The sequence below is a fragment of the Coregonus clupeaformis genome, chromosome 4 (assembly GCF_020615455.1).
Source record: "Coregonus clupeaformis isolate EN_2021a chromosome 4, ASM2061545v1, whole genome shotgun sequence".
Classification (NCBI taxonomy): Eukaryota; Metazoa; Chordata; class Actinopteri; order Salmoniformes; family Salmonidae; genus Coregonus; species Coregonus clupeaformis.
This window is the reverse complement of record NC_059195.1, coordinates 23723656-23748731: the sequence shown is the minus strand read 5'-3', so window position 1 is coordinate 23748731 and position 25076 is coordinate 23723656. Positions and strand designations below refer to the sequence as shown.

General features: G+C 48.2%; 1 protein-coding gene across 6 annotated transcripts in view; it reads right to left on the bottom strand.

Moving 5' to 3' along the window:
• The window catches only part of dgkh (diacylglycerol kinase, eta), a 100726-nt gene that overhangs the window by 39218 nt on the left and 36432 nt on the right, over positions 1-25076 (bottom strand). For 5 of the 6 annotated variants that reach the window (XM_041868574.2, XM_041868583.2, XM_041868591.2 and 2 more), the window contains 3 exons: positions 16719-16799; positions 5909-6013; positions 688-820 (listed from right to left, as the gene is read on the bottom strand). In XM_041868574.2, the coding sequence (XP_041724508.1) occupies positions 688-820; positions 5909-6013; positions 16719-16799 (319 nt within the window). Of the gene's footprint in view, positions 1-687; positions 821-5908; positions 6014-9650; positions 9795-16718; positions 16800-25076 lie in introns of those variants that run through there. The other variant, XM_041868599.2, reaches the window with a different exon arrangement.

Here is a 25076-nt window from a genome sequence, read left to right as displayed (position 1 = left end):
CACACACACACACACACACACACACACACACACACACACACACACACACACACACAGCCATAATAGCCTTTGAGGATGCTTCAAGGAGGAAGCCCTTCATTTCAGAGCAATTAATGGGTTATCATTAGCCTCTCACAGTAGGCTAGCCAGCAAAGAGGACACTACAACGTCTAGGACAAATCGCACGCTCTTCTCAACCCACACCTTACCGCTCTAGCTAATACACCAATCTCCTATCATTCAGCTCCTGCACAGCTCTGCCCTACTATTCTTAATCGATCCGGAGGGAAATCATAGCATAGTATTGAATGGATACTTAAATTGAACCGCCCCCAGCGCTGCCCTACTATGAGCTTATAGACCTATTCCCTGGATGGTGGGCTTGTTGCGACTTTATACTCCACAGGGAGGGAAGAGGAATAAGTAAGTAAGTCCTATTCCCCATTGTACAGCCCCAGTCCTATATCTCCACTCTCCTCCACCTCTCCAGGACTGATTAAAACTACCACAGCCCAGGAGGGACACACAGCACTAAGGCAAACACAGAGCAGTGGCATGCTTCTCGCTGGTCCATTAATGAGGAGATGGAGAGACGTTGGAGGAGGGATGGACAGATAGGTCAGGAGGAGAGGTGTTAGCAAAGATAAAACAGAAATGTGCGCGCGCGTGTGTGTGGGTGCGTCTTACCTTCGCAGGACAGGCCGTGGGAGGTGACGCCAGAGAGGCTGTCTCTACAGACGTTACAGAAGGTGGGGCGTGCGTGGGAGCAGGCATACCAGTTGTGCATCCCTGAGAAATGTTCCACATTAAACTGTGCTGTCTGGCAAACGAAAGGTTAAATCAGGTTGGCAACACCAGGATATACAGTCAGGTACTATACTTTGCACATTAGGCTCCATTTTGCTCATGTTAAAAAACACAGACTGAGAGAAATAACCATAACATTTGGAAAATACAGAATGGCACAAATTATCTTAAAGGCCCAGTACAGTCAAAACATTTTTTACTGTGTTTTATATATATTTCTACACTATGAGGTTGGAATAATACTGTGAAATTGTGAAAATGATGATAATGCCCGTTTAGTGTAAAAGATGTTTGAAAAGACCGCCTGAAATTTCAGCCTTTTTTAGGACAGAGTTTTGACCTTCCATGGTGTCATCACCATGCGGTAAATTAGTTAATAGACCAATAAGAAAGAGAGTTCCAAACCTTTAAAACATTTTCAGTTTTCCCTTCCCACTCAGACAACTCCCAGACAGTCCTAGCAAAATTCCTGCTTGAGAATTGCTCTTAGCTAAGAAGCTATTTTTGTTTATTTTTGACAATTTTAATCTAAAATAATCACAGTAAAGTACTTAATTCTTCCCCAGAAATGCTTTTCTATTGAGATAAAAATGTCTGCATTGGACCTTTAACATTTTGAATAGAACCGTAGAAATAGATGGCACAGTATCCAAAGGGTGTTCCACATCTAGTAAACATTGATTGAATTGTGTGTAATGAATTTTCACACCATTTACTGAAATTCTTATTTCTCAAAGACATAGTTAAAGAAAAGTGGGATTTTTTAAAATAAAAATTGCACTGCAGTGTACAATGTACAATGTTTTTGCACAGCTCAGTGCTGTTTGGGGTGAGCAAAATAGAGCCTATACACAAGCATTTTACACAAGCATTTGCAAACATTGACTTCATTTGACATTATTTTACTATACTTTATACAATAATTTCATACTTTTACAATGTAGATTAGAAGAAAGATTTAACCATACTTTAATAAACAAAATATTTACTTAAAGGGATAGTGCAACATTTTGGCAACTACTTGATAGCAGCTTTGAAAGACTAGAAATGACCAACCTTTAGAGTAGTTAGAAGGTTTTTTCCCTTCTTTTGAGAGGAGCTAGCTAGTTTTTCCTGGAGACAATAATTTAGCAATGGCTCAGAAACTACATTCAAACTGCACACAGAGACATTATCTGACTCTGGGTAAGTAGAAAAAGGGCTTCATTACCAAAATGGCCCATTATCCATTTTGTTTGTGGATTCATACCACACAGACACACACATACAAACATACCATCTATCCTTCCCGCCCCCTATTAGAATGGAACCTGTGGTTCCAACATGGGAGTATAGTTTCCTGAACCTGTAGCTCTACTCTATGGCTCTGGGGTGCTACTGCATTGCAGTGGAGAGGAGAGGGGGTAGAGAGGGAAACAATCTTATATCATCTTTCATTCCCACATCAAAGGCATTAATATGCAGTGCTGGCACACTACTGTACAGTATATCCTGTATCTGCCTGGAGACTAGCATTGCAGTCATCCACAATCAACAGTAATATGTTTCTTGTCACGGCAAAACATTTTTAAAATGATCATTTCTAAATGGCAATGCTGTTATAATCATCTTGATGTAGAGATTTTACAATTATTGTTTTTAAGCATGAATATCAAACAGCCACTCTTATTTGTCTGTTGTAATAAGATGAATTGGTTCGTTAGAGAGGATATGAGGGATTATTTTGTGCCAAGCTCTTTTTCCTTCATCAAGTGAGTCCTAACCCTTACGGGAAAACCACATGAATTTGACATGTGATCACATTTCACATGTAATTTCATGTGATCACATGATCTTATGTGAAGTTAATGTGCTAACATGTGTCAACATGTAAAAGCAACATGTAATAACATGAAACTACACATATGAAAATATGATCTCATGTGAAAACATGTGACAACATGGATGCAACATTTCAACATGTGAAACCTTGAAACTACACGTGACATTTTAACTGTTTTTCACATGTAAAACCGCAAATTCGATTTTCACGTGAATGTTTTTCCACATGTGATAGTTAAGTTTTCACGTGAAAGTTTTTAACATTTGAAACTGCACATTTCACATGTGAAACTACACATTTCAAAAACATATTATTTTCCTCACATGTGAAAAGGTGGTGTTAACATGTGAACTCTAAATTTAATACATGTGAACATATAGTTTCACGTCAACAACTAACTGACCTCACGTCTCGTTTTCACATGTGGAAATTTCAGCTCAAATGTGAAATTTGTGAAATGGGATTTCACAACAAATATGAATTCACATGTGTATATGCACATTTCAAACGTTGTTTTTTTTGTCAGGAAAGTAATGAAATGGTATGGGAGGTTTAAGGTAAGTGGTACGCTGCTCAGATAAAATAGTGTAAACATCTCTAATCAACATGATTACATTTGACATGATCACTTAGTGCTGACTTTTCAATATGACCCCACCTGGGATTTAAACTCACAACCTCTGGATTTGGGGTATGCTGATCTGTCTGCTGTGACACAGAGTCCCCTCCAGATTCATTACCTATTATACATCTTTGCACTTAGGTTAATCTGACTATTCTCTCATCATTGATTACATTTACTTATTTCAGCAATTTGAGGGTTTTCTGTATAGTTGTCTAATGTTGGTGGGATATATTATTCTGTTTTAATGTTACTCCTGAATCACTATGATAAATATAATCGTTTTTCTTGAGTGTATTTTTAACAAAGCTGAGATTTCCAAAGTGTAGAAATACAGGTGAAATTCGTTTTTGACACAGACATGGTGGCATAGCAGGAATATTGGAATGGCGTGAACCAAGAGGTTGTGAGTTCAAATCCCAGGTAAGGAGATGTTGAATAATAATTACTGTATAAATAAACATACACAATGTAGTCATGTACACTATATATATACACAAAAGTATATGGACACCCCTTCAAATGAGTGGATTCAGCTATTTCAGCCACTCCCGTTGCTTACAGGTGTATAAAATCAAGCACACAGCCATGCAATCTCCATAGGCAACATGATCAGTAAAATGGCCTTACTGAAGGGTGACTTTCAACGTGGCACCATCACAGGATGCCACCTTTCCAACAAGTCAGTTCGTCAAATTTCTGCCCTGCTAGAGCTGCCCCGGTCAACTGTAAGTGCTGTTATTGTGAAGTGGAAATGTTTATGAGCAACAACAGCTCAGCCACGAAGTGGTAGGCCACACAAGTGCACAGAATGGGACTGCTGAGTGCTGAAGGCACATAGCGTGTAAAAATCGTCTGTCCTCGGTTGCAACACTCACTACCGAGTTCCAAACTGCTTCTGGAAGCAACGTCAGCACAATAACGGTTCGTCGGGAGCTTCATGAAATGGGTTTCCATGGATGAGTGGCCACACACAAGCCTAAGATGACCATGCGCGATATCAAGCATTAGCTGGAGTGGTGTAAAGCTCACCGCCATTGGACTCTGGAGCAGTGTAAACACGTTCTCTGCAGTGATGAATCACGCTTCATTATCTGGCAGTCCCTGGCGGATGCCAGGAGAACGCTACCTGCCCCAATGCATAGTGCCAACTGTAAAGTTTGGAGGAGGAATAATGGTCTGGGGCTGTTTTTCATGGTTCGGGCTAGGCCCCTTAGTTTCAGTGAAGGGAAATGTTTACGCTACAGCATACAATTACATTCTAAACGATTCTTTGCTTCCAACTTTGTGGCAACAGTTTGGGGAAGGCCCTTTCCTGTTTCAGCATGACAATGCCCCCGTGCACAAAGTGAGGTCCATACAGAAATGGTTTGTCGAGATCAGTGTGGAAGAACTTGACTAGCCTGCACAGTGCCCTGACCTCAACCCGATCGAACACCTTTGGGATAAATTGGAACATCGACTGCGAGCCAGGCCTAATTGCCCATTATCAGTGCCCGACCTCACTAATGCTCTTGTGGCTGAATGGAAGCAAGTCCCCGCAGCAATGTTCTAACATCTAGTGGAAAGCCTTCCCAGAAGAGTGGAGGCTGTTATAGCAGCAAAGGGTGGACCAACTCCATATTAATGCCCATGATTTTGGAATGAGATGTGGACAGGAGCAGGTGTCCACATACTTTTGGTCATGTAGTGTATGTCAAATATGTAAATTGTAAACACTGCAATTGCGTGAGGTTTCGTGGACATCCTAATTTCTAATTTCTGTTTGCAGGGCATCACCTGTGAAATCTCATGTGAAATATATCCATTTGTGAAATAACATTTTGAAATATCATCACGTGCAAAGTGTTCCAAAACCACATGGTTTCAGATGTGAAAGGTTATGTGATCATGTGAAAATCCACATGTGAAACTTAATGTGAAATATCATCACATGTGAAGTGTTCCAAAACCACATGGTTTCACATGATTCCACATGAGTGCAAAACATGTAGAAATGTAACATGTGAAATCATGTGGTTTTTCCGTAAGGGAAGACACACAGAGAGTAAGGAGAGCGGAGACAGACACTAGGTGGTAAAAACCTGTAAAGCCTTTCTGTATATACAACACTGTTTGGTGAGACTGCTTTGAGTTTATGTGTGTATGTCTGTGTGTGTGTGTGTGCGCGCACGTGCGCGTGTGTGTACGTGAGTGTGTGTGTGCATATGCATGTGTGTATGCCTCCTGTGAGCTGGGCAGCCACGACCACCCTCAGTGGGTGAAATAGATGTTCCAGTCTACTGCACGCTACAGAGCACGGGCCCCACTGCGTACACTACACTACCCTGCCGCTCACACACATCTCCAAAATAAACAATAGAAACACAGCAATATCACAACAAAATATAACGGCAAAATAACTGCACTCCAAACAGCAACAACTGACATCATCATAAGCCTCCACAGTAAACCAATGCTCAGATCAAATATCTATTGTTTTCTGCAACACCCTGCATACCACCTCTCTCCTTCTCATTCAGTCTCCTCTCCTTTTCCCAATTCTCTCGTTCCCCCTCTCCATGCCTCCTCTCTTATTCTCGACCCTCTTTCTATCTCGCTCTCACACAGGCCGTGGATCTGTTGCTATAGAGAAGAAAGAATGGATCGGGTCTTACCTCGTAATGCTCTCTGGACTGGACGGACTTCAGCGAGCTGATCCAGTCCTCCATCTCTTTCCTGTTCTCCGCGCAGAGGATGAGCCTGCGGAATGGAGTGATCACCTGGATGGATAGATGGATGGATGGATAGAGAGATGGAGAGACAAGGATGATGAGTGTACGGATGTCTCCTCTGCCTAGCCTCTGAGCCGGTGGGAGATCCGCTCTCCGTCTTTAAGAGGGGAGTGAGGACAAGCCCCCTCCCTCGCTTTCTCTCCCTCTTTCTCTTAGGCGCTCACGATCTGCCTCGCTCTCATTACTTTTCCCCGCAACATTTCCTTGCCCTCGCTTGCCCTGTCTCTCTCTCTTTCTCAGCCCCCTCAAACATGTCCTCACTCTCTCCCTTATTGCTTATCCCCCCTCCGCTCTCTCTCTCTCTCTGTCTGCCCCCTCACACTCCCTCTGTTTTGAGTCTGAGGCGAGGTGACAGGCGGAGTGCCTTGGTAAAGGCCGAGAGCCCATCGCCCCCCTCCTCCTCTCTTTCCCTCTCTCTCCGGGCTGAGGGAGGGAGGGAGAGGCTCCCAGTAGACAGACAGACTGACATAACAGACACAACCCTTTCAACATTCATCACTTATTCATCACTCGGTCTTATCTTCTATCGCTTCTCTATCTCTCCCTCCTCTTCTTCTCTTCTCTTCTTTTCTCCCTCTGCCTCATTTCTTTCTCTCCCTCTTCCTCTCTCTCTCTCTGTCATCTCTATTTCCTTCCTCTCCTCCTCTCTTTAATCCCTAACCATTTTCTCTCCTCTCTCTATCCCCCTCTCCCTCTCGCTGTTGTCCTTTTAGGTTGAGATAGAGGGGGTGTTAACACGGCTGACAAGGATTCAGCACTGGGAGACTCGAGGCAGGGGGTCCACACAGCAACACACAGAAATACCTTCTAACAAAGCGCACACATGCATACACCCACAAATGCACGCATACACCAATTTAGATCTATTTGTATATTTTCACCTGATAATTACCCAGTCTCTGTCACAGTGCCCACCCACACTCATCCCTCCCTCCCTATGCTACCCCTCCCTCCCTCCCTCCCTGCTCCCTCCATCTCAGCAGCTGTGTCCAGGTCTGTCTGCCCTGTGGACCAGCAGCATCTGAGGCTCTGAGCCCATCACCAGGTGTGGAAACATAGCCGTTAGCTCCCACACAGCAGCCAGACACACACACATCTGTGTGTGTGTGTGTGTGTGTGTGTGTGTGTGTGTGTGTGTGTGTGTGTGTGTGTGTGTGCGCGCATGTGTCCGTGTGGCATACAACTTGTGGCATACAACACACATATCACTGCTTGTGTGTATGAGGCAGATATACTCCATCTGTTCAAACAAAGACTCCCACACACACACACACACACACACACACACACACACTATTGTACTAGTGCAGTATTTCTTCAAGAAATCTACAGTAACACGATCATCTGCTACAATAACTGTAATGCATTATGACATATAAAAGAATAAGACTGATGCCATTTGTCGGCCATATTGTCTTCTCCATTGGACAGTTACAGCTTCACGAGTTCAGTGCAGATCCAACCTATTTTTCCTGTGATGTGACTGTTGTGTTGTCGTTGTAATGGTGTTGTTGTGGATGAATACATCATGTTGTGATAAAAGAACTGACGTGTACACAGACAGACAGACAAACAGCTGCACACAGCGGCCCTCTGTATGTCTGTCTGACAGATAAAAGAAACACCTGTGCACATCATACACTAACCTCACTGACCACTCTGTGTGTGATGCGGTGTGTGTATGTGGGTGGGTGGGTGCGTTTGCATGTTTGTCTTGTTAGATATAGCTGGTTAATTAGACCAAGCAGAACAAGTGGCGAGCCTTCCCGCCTTTGAGACAACGCCTCCCATTGTTAGGGCGAAGACAAGACCATCTCATCATTATTTACAGTATCTCTGGTAACAACTAGAGATCAACTAATCTGCTGATTTATTCTTGTGGGTTTTTCATTGCAAGCAAGTTTGCTTTAACACGCAGGGGCATGTCATCTCTCATTAGTAGCGTTTTAAGAAATCCGTCTGTAATGCGTAGCACAGAGCTACATTCTGCCTGTTCGCTGCAATCGACCCCTTCTTTCTCTAGGATTAGAGTGACCTGATGCTGCAGGGTTACATGGAGAGAGAGAGAGAGAGAGAGAGAGAGAGAGAGAGAGAGAGAGAGAGAGAGAGAGAGAGAGAGAGAGAGAGAGAGAGAGAGAGAGAGAGAGAGAGAGAGAGAGAGAGAGAGAGAGAGAGAGAGAGAGAGAGTGTAGGGGATGAAGGATGGTTGCCCATGGAAACTGGAGTGTGTTTCTATAAATAGCACTGGAAACTCTTGAGGGAGAGAAGTTCCCTGATGAGCCACCTCAGGCTTAGGTCAAAGGGCAGATGAGGAGTGTTTAGGTGTGTGTGAGTGTGTAATTTATAATCATATACATTCATTTTCCATGTTTGATTGGTAATCATTTTAATAATCAATCATTTTTCACCTTTTAGAGCGGACTCTTCATAGCCCCACAGTCATCTCTAATCACCAGGATCCCACTCTATGACTCTACCACTGCCCTTTATCTAGAAATCACATCTAGATTGGGTTTTCATTGCTTGAACACTATAACAGTATCTAACCTAACATCCAGCTTCTATAATGGGCTGGTATACAAGGGTATCATCTATCTAAATTAGTTTCAATTGCCTGGAGTTGAGATCACAGCATTAGAGTCATCAAGATTTGATCATCTAAATTGAATAGCAAGGCATTACAATATTCTATTCACTAACATGCAGAGAAAATTACCACTTGCAGAAATTACCACATGACAGGACCACAAATGCACACACGCAGACTCTCACACACACACGCAGACTCACACACACACACGCAGACTCATACGGTCATTGTGCATGTGCAGACGTTTATTGCTTCATGACTAATAAATTGTAATGAATGAATAAAAACCTATTACTACATACAATCAACAATCTACATCAGCAGCTAACACAATTACACTGTTTGAGAAAATACACACTATAGCCAATACACACAATATCTATTTCCACGCCACTTAAAGGGTTAAGTTCGAGGACATTAAAGTCCCTACGAAACAATCATCATTTATCTGAGCCTAGTATCCATGCAAAATCCGTAGCAAGCACCCTCACATGTACCGCAAGGTGCTTTCCCCAGCTACATCTCATCTTATATTCACAGCAGCCTCCCACACTACATACACACACACTACCCGCATACACAAACACATACACACACAAGCACACGCAAGCAGCGCACACACACACACACACACACACACCTCAGTACCCAAATAGGACCATGCTGCCCCCACCACACACACACACACACACACACACACACACACACACACACACACACAGAAAGAGAGAAGGACAGACACGAACGACATCAATAATACAAAGGCTAACACACAACCTTTTAGCATTCTATCACGCCATGCACTGAACAGTATCTGTCCCACTCCCTATATCATGCTATCCCATCCCCAGTACAAACCCACCTGCACAGACGACAACAGCATCTTTCAGCTCACAGACACACAGACAGACACAGACAGAGACATACAGACAGATACATACAAAGAGACAGAGACATACAGAGAGACAGACAGAGACAAACTGCAGTATTCATTACCACTAACTATGTCTGAAAGCCGTACTGCAATGCACTTACCCCCACTCTCACTCTCTCTCTTTCTCTCTCTGAAGGAGAGTGTGTGCGGTCGTGCTGAATGGTGAAGCCTGGTCTCCCCCTCTCCGTGTGTGTGTGTGTGTGTGTGTGTATGTGTGTGTGTCTCCCTCACTGCAGTAGACCCTCAGCCGCTTGAGGAACAAACAGCGCACCACACAAGCACACTGTCACATGGAGCAGCACTCTCTCTCTCTCTCTCTCTCTCTCACTATCACTCTCTCGCACGCACACACACACAGACACACACACACACAAACACACACAGGCGAAGAGCCCTCCATTAATAATGGCACCCCAGGAGTTCAGCATTGCACATTCCCCAAGGGACTTAAAAAGACACCTGTCTGAAGAGAGCAGAGAATACCCTGATCCAAAACACACCCCTGAATACCCTGTCCCAAAACACAACCCTAAATAACCTGACCCAAAACGCACCCCTGAATAGCCTAACTTAAAACACATCCCTGAAGAGTGACCAAAGGGCTCCCGAGGGCTTATGATGGCACCGCAGCCGGGTGTCAGGGTTCCCTGCTCCAGGTGGAACTTTACCTGGCAACCATTCACCCGGCACCCTCGGGATACGAGAGCGTGTCCGCCCTCATCTCCTGTCTGGCCGGCAAGGCACTGGAGTGGGCCAACGCCGAGTGGGGAGGGATAGACGCCGCTACTGTGAACTATGCGGAGTTCACCCGCCGCTTCAGGGCAGTGTTCGATCATCCCCCGGAGGGGAAGGCGGCGGGTGAGCGTCTATTCCACCTCAGACAGGGGAGAAGGAGCGCGCAGGAATTCGCACTGGACTTCCGGACTCTGGCTGCCAATTCGGGATGGAATGAGAGGGCCCTCATCGACCACTACAGATGCAGCCTGAGGGAGGACGTTCGTCGAGAGCTGGCCTGCAGGGACACCAACCTTCGATCAGCTGGTGGACATGTCGATTCGCTTGGATACCCTGTTGGCTACCCGCGGACGTCCAGCGCTGGGGCCGTCCATTCCATTCCCCAGCACCTCCGAGCCGAGCTCTATGGAGCTCGGGGGTGCTGGTAGTAGGGAGGCCAGGCAGGAGGCTGTCCCCTGCACCAACTGTGGCCGCCGAGGACACACGGCGGTTCGGTGCTGGGGAGGGTCTCCTCGGATTCAAGGCAGCAGGCAGCGCACTGATGAGTCATTCCCGGTGAGTAAGGTCCCAACACCCAGAGCTCTCTGCTGTTCATATGTGTATCCAAGTGATGTTTCCAGAAGTTTCTTCTTACTCCCAGCATAAGGCGCTAGTCGATTCAGGCGCAGCTGGGAATTTTATTGATCGCCATTTCTCATATAAGTTAGGGATCCCTATATTACCAGTCGATGTGCCCTTCCCTATCCATGCCCTAGATAGCCGGCCTTTGGGGTCGGGATTGATTAGGGAGGTCACAGCGCCACTGAAGATGAAAACGCAGAAGGGTCATGAGGAGACTATACAGTTGTATTTAATTGACTCTCCTGCGTTTCCAGTGGTGTTGGGACTTCCCTGGTTAATATCTCATGACCCCAACATTTCATGGCAACAGAGGGCTCTCAAGGGATGGTCTGATCAGTGTGTGGGGGCGGTGTGTAGGTGTTTCCGTAGGGGCAACGACGGTGGAGAGTCCGAACCAAATGCCCACAATGCACATTCCTCCTGAGTATGCCGATTTGGCAAGCGCCTTCTGTAAGAAGAAGGCGACTCAATTACCACCTCATCGACAGGGGGATTGTGCGATAGACCTCCAGGTTGGCGCGGCGCTCCCTCGCAGCCATGTGTATCCTCTGTCTCAGGAGGAGACGGCTACTATGGAGACATACGTCGCCGAATCCTTGAGACAGGGATACATACGGCCTTCCACTTCTCCTGCGTCCTCAAGTTTATTTTTTGTGAAGAAGAAGGATGGGGGTTTACGCCCGTGTATTGATTACCGTGGTCTCAATCAGATCACTATTAAATACAGCTATCCTCTCCCTCTGATTGCTAGTATGACGGAGTCATTACACGGGGCGCTTCTTCACAAAATTGGATCTCAGGAGCGCTTACAACCTGGTGCGCATTCGGGAGGGAGATGAGTGGAAAACAGCCTTCAGTACCACCTCGGGTCACTATGAGTACCTCGTCATGCCATACGGTCTAATGAATGCTCCTTCAGTCTTCCAATCATTTGTAGACAAGATTTTCCGGGATTTGCATGGACAGGGGGTAGTGGTGTATATTGATGACATTCTGATATACTCCGCTACACGTACCGAGCATGTGTCCCTGGTACGTCGGGTGCTGGGTAGACTGTTGGAGCATGATCTGTATGTGAAGGCAGAGAAATGTCTGTTTTTCCAGGAGTCCATCTCCTTCCTGGGACATCGGTTGTCTGCGTCAGGGGTGGAGATGGAGATTGACCGCGTTTCAGCCGTGCGTAATTGGCAGACTCCAACTACAGTAAAGGGGGTGCAGCGGTTTTTGGGTTTTGCCAATTACTACCGGAGGTTTATCCGGGGTTTTGGACAGGTAGCGGCTCCCATTACCTCCCTGCTAAAGGGGGGCCCGGTGCGTTGCAGTGGTCGGCTGAGGCGGACAGGGCGTTTAGTCATTTGAAGGACCTGTTCACCTCAGCTCCGGTGCTGGCACATCCGGATCCCCTCTTTGGCGTTCCAAGTCGAGGTGGATGCGTCCGAGGCGGGGATCGGTGCTATACTGTCTCAGCGCTCGGGCACGCCTCCCAAAACTCCGCCCCTGTGCTTTCTATTCTAAGAAGCTCAGTCCGGCGGAGCGCAATTATGACGTGGGGGACAGGGAGCTGCTAGCTGTGGTCCAGGCCCTGAAGGTGTGGAGACATTGGCTTGAGGGGGCTAACCACCCTTTTCTCATTCTGACTGACCATCGTAACCTGGAGTACATCTGGGCAGCGAAGAGACTGAACCCTCGTCAGGCTAGGTGGGCCATGTTTCTGGCCCGGTTTGTCTTTAAGATCACGTATATCCCCGGGTCACAGAACGTTAAGGCAGACGCCCTGTCCCGACGATATGACACAGAGGAGAGGTCCATTGAGCCCACGCCCACACTACCGGAGTCTTGTCTCGTGGCACCGGTGGTGTGGGAGGTCGACACGGAGATCGAGCGGGCGTTACGTACCGACCCTTCTCCCCCAGAGTGTCCAGAGGGACGGAGGTACGTGCCGCTCGAGGTCCGTGACCGACTGATTTATTGGGCTCACACGTCACCCTCCTCTGGTCATCCTGGAATTGGTCGGACGGTGCACTGTCTTAGCGGGAAGTACTGGTGGCCCACCTTAGCTAAGGACGAGAGAGTTTACGTTTATTCCTGCTCGGTGTGCACCCAGTGTAAGGCGCCTAGACACCTGCCCAGGGGGAAGTTACAACCTCTCCCCGTTCCACAACGGCCGTGGTCTCAACTGTCGGTGGATTTTGTCACGGACCTTTTCCCCTCCCAGGGGAATACCACGATCTTGGTCGTTGTGGATCGGTTTTCTAAGGCCTGCCGTCTCATCCCTATGCCAGGTCTTCCTACAGCCCTACAAACGGCCGAAGCCCTGTTTACTCACGTTTTCCGGCACTACGGGGTGCCTGAGGATATAGTGTCTGATCGGGGTCCCCAGTTCACCTCTAGAGTGTGGAGGGCGTTTATGGAACGTTTGGGGGTCTCGATCAGCCTTACCTCTGGTTTTCACCCTGAGAGTAATGGGCAGGTGGAGAGAGTAAACCAAGATGTGGGTAGGTTTCTGAGGTCCTACTGCCAGGACCGGCAGGAGGAGTGGTCGGGGTATATTCCCTGGGCAGAGATAGCCCAAAACTCACTCCGCCACTCCTCCACTAATCTCACTCCTTTCCAGTGTGTGTTGGGCTATCAGCCGGTTCTGGCACCCTGGCATCAGAGCCAGATCGAGGCTCCTGCGGTGGATGAATGGTTTCGGCGCTCGGAGGAGACATGGAACGCTGCGCACGTCCATCTGCAGCGCGCCATCAGACGGCAAAAAGGCGAGCGCCGATCGCCACCGCAGTGAGGGTCCGGTTTATGCACCGGGAGATCGGGTCTGGCTCTCGACCAGAAACCTGCCCCTTCACCTGCGCCGGCGGTTTGTGGGGCCATTTAAAGTCCTGAGGAGATTGAACGAGGTATGTTATAGGTTACAGCTACCTGTTAATTATCGCATTAACCCCTCGTTCCATGTGTCTCTCCTCAGACCGGTGGTAGCTGGTCCACTCCAGGAGAATGAGGTACGAGAGGCCCCTCCGTCCCCACTAGACATCGAAGGGGCTCCGGCGTACTCAGTCCGTTCCATCGTGGATTCGAGGCGTCGGATGGGGGGTCTGCAGTATCTCGTGGAGTGGGAGGGGTACGGTCCGGAGGAACGGTGCTGGGTCCCTAGGAGGGACATCCTAGATCAGTTGACAGAGTTCCACCGGAGTCACCCAACTCGCCCTGCTCCGCGTCCTCCTGGCCGTCCCCGAGGCCGGGGTCGGCGCACGGCTGGAGCTGCGCGTCAAGGGGGGTACTGTCACGGATTCTGCCGAGGCTGCTCCTCCTCCTTGCTCGGGCAGGCTTCGGCGTTCGTCGTCCCCGGAGTACTAGCTACTGCCATTCGATGTTATCGGTGTTTGTTTAGTTTTGTCTGTATTGTTTACACCTGTTCGTCATTATGTTAATTGTTTCCCTTATAATTACCCCTGTCTCTCATCTGTACTTTGTGTGTGATTGTTTTCCCCTTCACGGTTGTCTATTTTGTGAGCGGGTTATTTCCTCCCTGCGTGGAGTTATTTTCTGTGTCCTTTTGGATCCTTTTCGTATTAAAAGTACGTATCCGAGAGTTCTGTGTCCTGCGCCTGACTTCGTTTACCGCATCTCACAGACAGTCGTGACAAGAATAGCCTGACCCAAAACACACCCCTGAATAGCCTGACCCAACACACCCCCCTAGCTAACCTGACCCAAAACGCACCCATAAAAAACCTGACCCAAAATGCACCCCTAAATAACCTGACCCAAAACACACCCCTGAATAGCCTAACCCAAAACACATCCCTGTCCTTGGTGTTTAAAGGTCTGCACATGTAAATGGCCTGGAGATAGTGGAATGTGTTTGGTTAGAGAGAGTTCCAGAACAAAAACTTCTGCGCTATTAAATCTCTCTTCCTCTTTCTTTCTCACTCTCTTTCCCTCCCTTTTCATTTCGCTCTTTCTTTCTGTCCCTTGTTTTTCCTCTCTCCATTGCCCCCATCTCTCCTTCCTTCCTTCCCTCCTGCTTTCTTTTTCTCTCCATCCATGCCCCTCTCCTTTCCAGCTTTCTTTCTCTCTCTAACCCTCCCTCTCTTTCCATCCCTTTCTCCCCTTCCTAATTCCGCTCTCTGATGTGGTTTGTCTCTACAGTCATTCTGAGGGTTGTGTTGATCTCTCTATAAGCTGCACCCCCACTTCATAAGAAACATTAGATAGCATGTGCATTCCCCTGCACTGCACGTGCCCAACACACACACACACACAAAAGTGTTCATGAAGGCAGATACGCAAACACGAACACACATACATACACACAAATATACAAGCTTGCAAGTAGGTAGCTAACTAAACTCATGGTGAAGGAAGTTTCTGATTAACTCCACCAACGGAGTGGAGCAGAGACCAGGCTCTGTGGAATTCAACGCAGACTACATTGATTATCCCAAGGTCAATACTTTAAAAACAAATGCTATTATGAAACGCTTACCTTGTACCTATATTGGTCCTCTGTAGTTGTGTGCCTTTCTTCGATTGCTGAAATCCATACTTTTTCACAAAACGTTTGTCAAATACAGCCAGTGACCGTATCCTCATTTTCTGTTGCTCTAAGATGGCTCTAAAATGTACATTACCCTACGTCATCTGAGATTAAATTGGCACATGCGCTGAGTTACCATTTTATAGCAACATAAACTAGGAAACAGTCAGTGGTTGTATTTGACAAAAGTATGGATTTTAGCAAACAAAGAAAGGCATGGAACTACAGAGGACAAACATAGGTATAAGGTAAGTGTTTAACAATTTACATTTTTAGAAGTATTAACCTTGGGCGAATCGATGTAGTCGGAGCTCGTCACTGCTTGACCCCTTGGGGTCAAATAAGCTTGGCTAGCAAGCAGGCAGACACGCAAACACACACACAAATATACAAGCTTGCAAGCAGGCAGACATGCAAACACACACACAAACCAATATGCCAGCAGTCAAGTCATCCCAAACATGCTCAGGGAAGCACTAAAGGCGATGCTAAAAATAGCTCTGTGTTCACCTCTGAACTCTCTCTCTTACTCCCCTCCTCCCTCTCTCCTCCTTCTGCTTTCTTTTTATAGCAACGCCAGGGGAGAGGGCGGACATTTATAGAAAGACATGCCCTCACTCACTCCTTTGTGCTTGTGCGAATGCGCATGTGTGTGAGTGAGTGAGTGTGTGTGAGAGAAAGAGAGAAAGAGAGAGGAGAACATTTATAGAAGAACAAGAACCCACTCACTGTTCCCTGTCAGTTTGCATCCCAATTGACAAGATGTTTGCTTACATCTCTTTCACACACACACCACATTGAAGCAATCATCATCAACATTAGACTTCGGTTGCCTTAGCATAGCCCATTGATCTGCAGCGCCACCTAATGTTGAAGATAAAAATAACTAAACTGCCTGTTGATGTCTAGCCACTGTGTGTGTGTGTGTGTGTGTGTGTGTGTGTGTGTGTGTGTGTGTGTGTGTGTGTGTGTGTGTGTGTGTGTGTGTGTGTGTGTGTGTGTGTGTGTGGCTAGACATCAACAGGCAGTTTAGATACTGATGCTACTATTATTATTATTATATTTATCCTGCTGCCCAGTCACTTTTACCCCTGCCTACCTGTACATACCTACTACCACTGTATCCTTGCACATTGATATGATATTGGCAGTGACCTTGTATATTGCATACATTCTCATCTTTTTTACACCTGTTGTATACTGTACATGCGTAATAAACGTTTGATTAGATTTTGTGTGTGTGTGCGTGCATGTGTACATTCATGTAGAATCTCACCGTGAAGCTGTTGTTGACATTCTTAGTGCTGGACTCAGCCACGCTGGCATCTGATAGGTCCACCTCATCAAATATCAGAGACTGTAGGAGAGGAGGTAGACCAAACAGAACAACAGATTGAGTACTCTGAGTATGATAAAACACACAAAATGCTAATACACAAAACATCTCTTATCTTAACCCTTGACTACTATGAAGGGTGTTCTATGGGAGCCTTATCTTAAATAATGACTTCAGGGCTGGGGTCAATCTTAACTGACCTAGACCAAAAAAGAAAAAGAAAATTTGAAATTATAATGACTTGAGAGCTGTGCACACCACTACAATGTCTGTGCACATTTCCCTATAGATCACAATGCACAATTTACATAAAGTCTTGAGTTAAAAACACTTAAACATCTGATCTTAAGATTCAATCCCTAATGAATAGAAATAAAACTGACCACAACCCTGAATCTTAGGCTATGTTTACACAGGCAGCCCAATTCAGATATTTTTTTCAATAATTGGACTTTCGACCAATCAGATCAGCTATTTTGCCAATAATTGGGCAACAGACTGACATCATGCAGTATCATATACTTACTCTGTATGAAGAGCTATAAGCATTATACATGATCATATGTTCTATCAGGGGTAGGTAACCTTCCTACTAGGTGTGCAGGGTTTTGCTCCAGCCCTGCTTTAACACCTCTGATTCAGCTAATCAGCTGCTCGTCAGGACCTTAATAAGTTTTATCTGGGGTGTTGGCGCAGGGCTGGATCAAAAGCCTGCACACCCAGTACAGCACTCCAGGAGGAAGGTTGGCCATTCCTGTGTTATATGAACTGCTATAAGCATTATGCATTATTATATGTTCTATATGAGGAGCTATAATGAGCCTTATGTCTATTGTAATAGTAATAAGAAGCAGGCCAAATAACCATAATAATGATGATCTTGATGAATTCAACGTAGGCCAACTAACTGTAGAGCTGATGGCGTAGATTGAAGAATAGCTGTTATTTATCCCACCTCTGGCACAGACTCAAACACACTGCTACTACTGAGTGACACACACACACAATGAATGAGACCAGATTAAGTCAATGTTGGAACAACCCCATTCAGTCAGTCAGTCAGTAGAGAGCAGACGAGCCAGGACCTGCTAATAGGAACATGATATCCAAACACACAACCTGCCGGATGATGACATCACTACTGCCTGCCCTGCTGCTGAGCTCTTAAAAGGGCTGGAGGCCAACTACAGTGCAGCTGCCGCTGTTATAGTAGAGGAATGCCCCTAGTGTGTGTGTGTGTGTGTCCTTAAAGGCTGCAGCTGTCAGAGAAATGCCCTGTTTATGACACTCTCCAGGGATGGTTTAAGAGCAGGATGGGGACACTAGCCAGAGTGTGTGTGTGTGTGTGGGCAGTGGGGTTCTGAGAGATTGTGTGTGGCATGCCAGCATAAACATTGCCCCCTCTTCAAGCACTCTTGGCTGTCATGACATGGCTTCTATCGAGTGTATGTGTGTGAGTCTGTTTGAGGTCTCAGCAATGACAAACACACACACACATGTATGCACACTCAAGCACACACACACACACCATCCTTATAAACTAACACACAGCAGGATCATTCACTATTGAGCCATGTGACAACTGTAAGTAGACATTCATTACTCAGAGACGGTGTAGACTAAGGCCCTGTTCAAATACTTAGGAACCCTTCTTTCCTCCCCCTTTGATCTAGTCATTAATCTGTATGTGTAACGATCCCGGCAGTCTGAGTCGGGTCCTGTCTGTGGACTAGTTTTTCTGCTCGGGATCTCCAGTTTCCCGAGGGTTCTGGAACGCTCCGGGGAGCTCTCTTGATTTCCGCACCTGCATCCCATCAGCAATCTGCACACCTGGTCCTGATCATCACCCTTCTTAGGCTCTGGCCTAACATCCATTCCCTGCCGGATCGTTAGCCATGAACAGTAGGTTTACCAGAGTATCAGTCTTAGAGCTTCTAGCGTTAGTTTTGTTGTTTGCACCTTGTTGGTTTGTTGTTTACTTACCTCCGTTTTGTTCCATCTGCAGTCACTCGTCCGAACCTTCATCCAACCTCTGCCTGGTGGTCGGCGGCTGCCGAGCCATGATTGGATCAACCACTGCACCCCCAACAACTAATCAACGCCGCCCGCTCTGTTCCCTGGATTATTCAGCATCACTCTTGAATTTGTAAATAAACACTCACCTTCGTTTCAACTTACCTTGTCCTGGTCTGCTTCTGGGTTCTGGCTTTGTAACTCGTGACAGAACGATCCGGCCAGTAATGAACCCAGCGGACCTGGACTCTGTTCGCCATGCCATTTCCCATCAGGAGAAGATGTTGGGACAACATAGCACGGCACTACAGGAGATAGCGTTGTCAGTTCGAACCTTTCTACCGGTCTGACGGAGGTCCAGAACCAGCGCAAGTTTCCGGTGGAGGATCCACTACCGAGTTTCACCCATCTCGCCTGCCGCGGTCTGGAGCTGTGTCCTTCCGTGAGCCCAAGGTTCCGACGCCGGATAAATATGAGGGGGAGCTGGGAAGATGCCGTTCTTTCCTTATGCAGTGTGGGTTAGTGTTCGATCTACAGCCCTACTCTTATGCCACAGACAAGGCTAGGATAGCCTTTGTGATTGAGTTGCTGCGTGGTCGAGCGCTGAGTGGGCTTCAGCCGTTTGGGAACGACAAGACCCCTGCATGGCTTCATACCAGGGGTTCACGGCCGAGATGAGGAAGCTCTTCGACCATTCCGTCCGAGGGAGGGACGCAGCTAGGCGCCTGTTTTCGCTTCACCAAGGAACTCGCAGCGTGGCCGACTTCGTGATCGAGTTCAAGACGTTGGCTGTGGAGAGTGGGTGGAATGAGGAGTCTCTGCAAGCGGCCTTTACCAGGGTCTGTCGGAGCAGCTCAAGGATGAGTTGATCTCCTATCCGGAGCCTAGTGACCTGGACAGCTTGGTAGCCTTGTCTATTCGGGTGGATAATCGAGGCCGAGAGCGAAGGAGGAGAAGCAATGGGGTCCGTCCAATCGATCAGCTTCTCAGTTCCCAGTCGGGTCGGGTGGTGGACCAGAACACGTCGATCATTCTCCACCACAAAGGATTAGTGGAGAGGTCCTCTCTCCCGATTCTGAACCCATGCAAGTGGGGCGGCACGGGTTAACCAAGGAGGAGCGTCAACATAGACGTAAGACCAACTGCTGCCTCTACTGTGGTAGCTCGGGACATTACATCTCCACTTGTTCCCGGCGGTCGTCAAACTGCCCGGCTCGCTAAAGTTGGGAGGACTTTTAGCGAGCCAGTTTCAACCTCTCAGTACCTCTGTCAGACCCCGTTTCCCGGCTACCCTTGTTAACAGGAATCAGAGCTTAGCGATTAACGCTTTATCGATTCAGGTGCCGATGGAAGCTTTCTTGATGCCGAGTTGGTGGAACAGCTGGGGCTTTCCAAGGAGCAATTGCCGGAAGCCATTGAAGCGACCACTCTGAACGGCAGTAGTCCGGCACGTATCACGATGAGGACTGAACCGGTTAAGATGCTGTTGTCGGGGAATCATTCGGAGATGATTTCATTCTTCATTCTGCCGTCTTCCCATGTTCCTCTGGTCCTTGGATACCCCCTGGCTGAAGGAACACAATCCCACGTTCGATTGGGTGACGGGCAAGGTAACGAGTTGGAGCCTTGATTGTCATGCTAACTGTCTCAAGACTGCCTGTCCCCATTCAGTTCCCAGTCAGGTGATTGAGGCTAAACCCCCAGATTTGTCCCTGGTTCCCGAGACATATCACGATTTGGGGAAGTGTTCAGTAAGCAGAAGGCTCTGTCACTCCCTCCCCACCGACCATATGATTGTGCCATCAACCTGTTCCCTGGAGCTGTCTACCCCAAGGGAAGGTTATACAGTATCTCCCGCCCTGAACGTGAGGCTTTGGAGACCTACATCAAGGAGTCCCTAGCTGCTGGTCTCGTTCGTCCCCTCGTCATCACCCCTGGGGGCAGGATTCTTCTTTGTGGGTAAGAAGGATGGCTCTCTTCGACCGTGTATTGATTATCGGGGGTTGAATGACATCACGGTCAAGAACAAGTATCCCCTGCCCTTGATGAGTTCTGCCTTCGACTCCTTACAGGGTGCTACGGTGTTCACCAAGCTAGACCTACGCAATGCGTATCACATGGTCCGGATCAGAGAGGGAGACGAGTGGTTGACGGGTTTCAATACACCGATGGGTCACTTCGAGTATCAGGTGATGCCGTTTGGACTGGACCAATGCTCCAGCGGTATTCCAGAGTATGGTGAACGACGTCCTGAGAGATATGATCGGTCTCTTTGTGTTTGTTTACCTGGATGACATTCTGATCTTCTCGAAGGAACCTTCCGACCACGTCCAGCATGTCCGGCAGGTTCTGCAGCGATTGTTGGAGAATCGCCTGTTCGTGAAGGCCGAGAAGTGCGAGTTTCACGCCCACACGACATCCTTTCTCGGGTACATCATCTCCAGGGGAGAGATTAGGATGGACCAGGAGAAGGTTAGAGCGGTTCTGGAATGGGCCCAGCCCGGTACGAGATTGCAGCTCCAGAGATTTTTGGGGTTTGCGAATTTCTACCGCAGATTCATCCGGGATTACAGCCGTGTGGCCGCTCCGTTAACTGCCTTGACTTCCAGTATCAGGACCTTCAAGTGGAATCCGGAGGCGGATCGAGCGTTTCTGGATTTGAAGAGGCGATTCACCAACGCACCGATTCTCTCTCAACCGGACACGGCCCGTCAGTTCGTCGTTGAAGTGGACGCGTCTGATGTGGGAGTTGGCGCCATCCTGTCGCAGCGATGCTCCACGGACAGTAAACTCCATCCCTGCGCCTACTACTCTCGTCGCCTTTCGCCTGCGGAGAGGAATTACGATGTGGGTAACCGGGAGCTTCTCGCGGTGAAACTTGCCTTGGAGGAGTGGCGCCACTGGTTGGAGGGGGCGGAGCAACCGTTTATTGTCTGGACTGACCACAAGAATCTTGCTTACGTGCAATCGGCTAGACGTCTCAACTCCCCGTCAGGCCAGGTGGTCGTTGTTTTTCGGACGATTCAATTTTTTCCCTGACGTTCCGACCTGGATCTAAGAACGGCAAGGCGGACGCCTTGTCTCGGATGTTCTCCAAGACGGAGGAGAGTGGGTCCAAGACCGAGACAATTCTCCCCCGGAACTGCGTCGTGGGAGCTGTTAGGTGGAAGATTGAGGAGGAGGTGATGGCGGCTCTTCGGACGCAGCCCGGTCCCGGTAACGGTCCATCCGGTCGGTTGTTTGTGCCTGAGTCGGTTCGGTCCTGCGGTCCTCAAATGGTCCCACGCCAGCAAGATGGCTTGTCACCCTGGCGTGGCTCGGACGATGGCGTTTCTTCGCAGACGTTTTTGGTGGCCTGCCATGGCCGAGGATACTCGGGGTTATGTTGCTGCCTGTCCAGTGTGTGCGCAGAATAAGGGTACCAATCGCCCAGCTCTGGACTACTTCACCCCCTTCCTATTCCCCGGCGACCATGGTCGCATCTGGCCCTGGACTTTGTCACTGGGTTGCCCGCTTCTGAGGGAACACGGTCGTTCTGACTATCGTGGGACAGATTCAGCAAGTTCGCCCACTTTGTGCCAATTGCCAAGCTTCCCTCTGCCTCGGAGACGTCCGAGATCCTGGTTAGGAGGTTTTCAGGGTCCACGGGTTGCCCAGTGATATCGTTTCCGACCGTGGCCCTCAGTTTACCTCTGCTGTCTGGAAGTCCTTCTGTTTGGCCATTGGAGCTACAGTCAGTCTCACATCTGGTTTTCACCCCCAATCTAATGGTCAGGCGGAGAGAGCCAACCAGAAGATGGAATCCACGCTACGCTGCCTGGCCTCTTCCAACCCCACCTCCTGGGTCTCTCAGTTGCCTTGGGTTGAGTATGCCCACAATACTCTCCCTACATCTGCCACTGGGATGTCTCCCCTTCCAGTGCCTGTATGGCTACCAACCTCCCTTGTTCCCTTCTCAGGAGAAGGAGCTCTCAGTGCCTTCTGTTCAGGCCCATATTCGCGTTGCCACCGGACCTGGCATCGGGCCAGAAAGGCACTCCCTTAGAGTTTCGACCGGTATCAGCTCCAGGCGAATCGTCGCCGGATCCCCGCTCCCACCTACACCATCGGAGATAGGGTCTGGTTGGCCACACGGGATCTTCCTTTACGGACTGAGTCTAGGAAGTTGTTACCGAAGTTCATTGGTCCGTTTGTGGTGGAGAAGGTGATCAATCCGGTGGCAGTTCGACTCAAACTCCCGAGGACGCTCAGAGTCCATCCCACCTTTCATGTCTCCTGCCTCAAGCCTGTTTTCCTCAGTCCTCTGTTGCCTCCTCCGCCTCCTCCTCCTCCTCCTCGGATGATCGGAGGTGGTCCTGCCTACACGGTGCGACGATCATGGATTCCAGACGGCGGGGCCGGGGTTTCCAGTATCTCGTGGACTGGGAGGGGTATGGTCCTGAAGAGAGGAGTTGGATTCCGCGGCGACAGATCCTAGATGCTGACCTCATCCGTGACTTCTACCGCCTCCATCCTGGCGCTCCGGGAGTCCGCCGGTGGCGTTTCGCCGGAGGGGGGGGTACTGTAACGATCCCGGCAGTCTGAGTCGGGTCCTGTCTGTGGACTAGTTTTTCTGCTCGGGATCTCCAGTTTCCCGAGGGTTCTGGAACGCTCCGGGGAGCTCTCTTGATTTCCGCACCTGCATCCCATCAGCAATCTGCACACCTGGTCCTGATCATCACCCCTTCTTAGGCTCTGGCCTAACATCCATTCCCTGCCGGATCGTTAGCCATGAACAGTAGGTTTACCAGAGTATCAGTCTTAGAGCTTCTAGCGTTAGTTTTGTTGTTTTGCACCTTGTTGGTTTGTTGTTTACTTACCTCCGTTTTGTTCCATCTGCAGTCACTCGTCCGGAACCTTCATCCAACCTCTGCCTGGTGGTCGGCGGCTGCCGAGCCATGATTGGATCAACCACTGCACCCCCAACAACTAATCAACGCCGCCCGCTCTGTTCCCTGGATTATTCAGCATCACTCTTGAATTTGTAAATAAACACTCACCTTCGTTTCAACTTACCTTGTCCTGGTCTGCTTCTGGGTTCTGGCTTTGTAACTCGTGACAGTATGTGATTGGATAAGTGAAACCCTTCAACCAATCCAATTACTTCGAGGAAAGGAAGAAAGAAGGTTGGATTTTGGACGTATTGGAACAGGGTCTAGGTAAAGGTGAGTATGGATGTTGAATGTTTATCTCGCTCTCTGGCATCGTCGTGAAAGCTGTGTGTAGCAATGGCGTGACATTAGTGCATACTGACTCCTAGTCCCAATTTAACCCCTAGACTTTAGGACTGAATGTCATGGACAGAGATAAGAGGGTAGAGCTGAGAATCAACTCAGGCCAAAACACTGTCCATTAGCTAGCGAGCTAGCTGTTCCATATAGAAAGTTCTAGGCCTATAGAAAGAGATGTTTGTCAAGGGAGTCTCTGTGGTTGCATTGTGATGATGAAACAAAGCACCTGGCTGCACAGTGCCCCCTAGCAGGCCAGCAGACAGAGGGATAGACATGTAGAGGACGGACAGGACAGAGTGGAGGTGGTCTGGACAGTGGAAGTGAGGTAAGTTTCTCCCACAAGACAGGAGCAAAGCTCCTAGCCTGCATCTCAATAACCTCAGGTGGCTTCCTCTCCTGTTCTAATCTCTTGGGTCATGTTCATTAGGCACCAAACAGAAGAAAACGAACAGAACCAGGGAACGGCTACTGCACATTTTTCAAGTTGCGTGCCCTAATGATTACCACCCTTATCTACAACAGTCCTGGTCCTGGATGGGAATCAGATTTTAGTGCTGCACTTGAACAAAAGCCTGCACACCTGACTGCAGCTCCCCAGGACCAGGGTCCTGACCAATCCTAATCTACTGTCCCATTGAGAAAGAGCAGTTCTTAGGAAGAAAATAGGGGAGAGAGAAGAGAGGACAGGAGATAGCAGAGGAGAGGAGGCCACTTTAGACCATTGATACACATCCATGAGGGAGTAATGTAGAAAGAAGGCTTTCTAAGCATGAACAGACTCCTAAGCAATGCCAGAGCAAACAGCCTTTCTAGGCGATGCCGGAGTGAACACGGCAACATAGCGGATGTAGAGGGGGAGGGGGGTATCCTGTAGTTCTGGAGCAGGTGGTCAAACTCTGGTCCTCTGTGGGCCACAGTGTCTTGCTTGTTTACCTGAGGTACACCTGTCCAAAAATGTTATGTTGACTCTTTAGCTAATCAGACATATTCATTGACCCAATAGAAGAGACAGGAA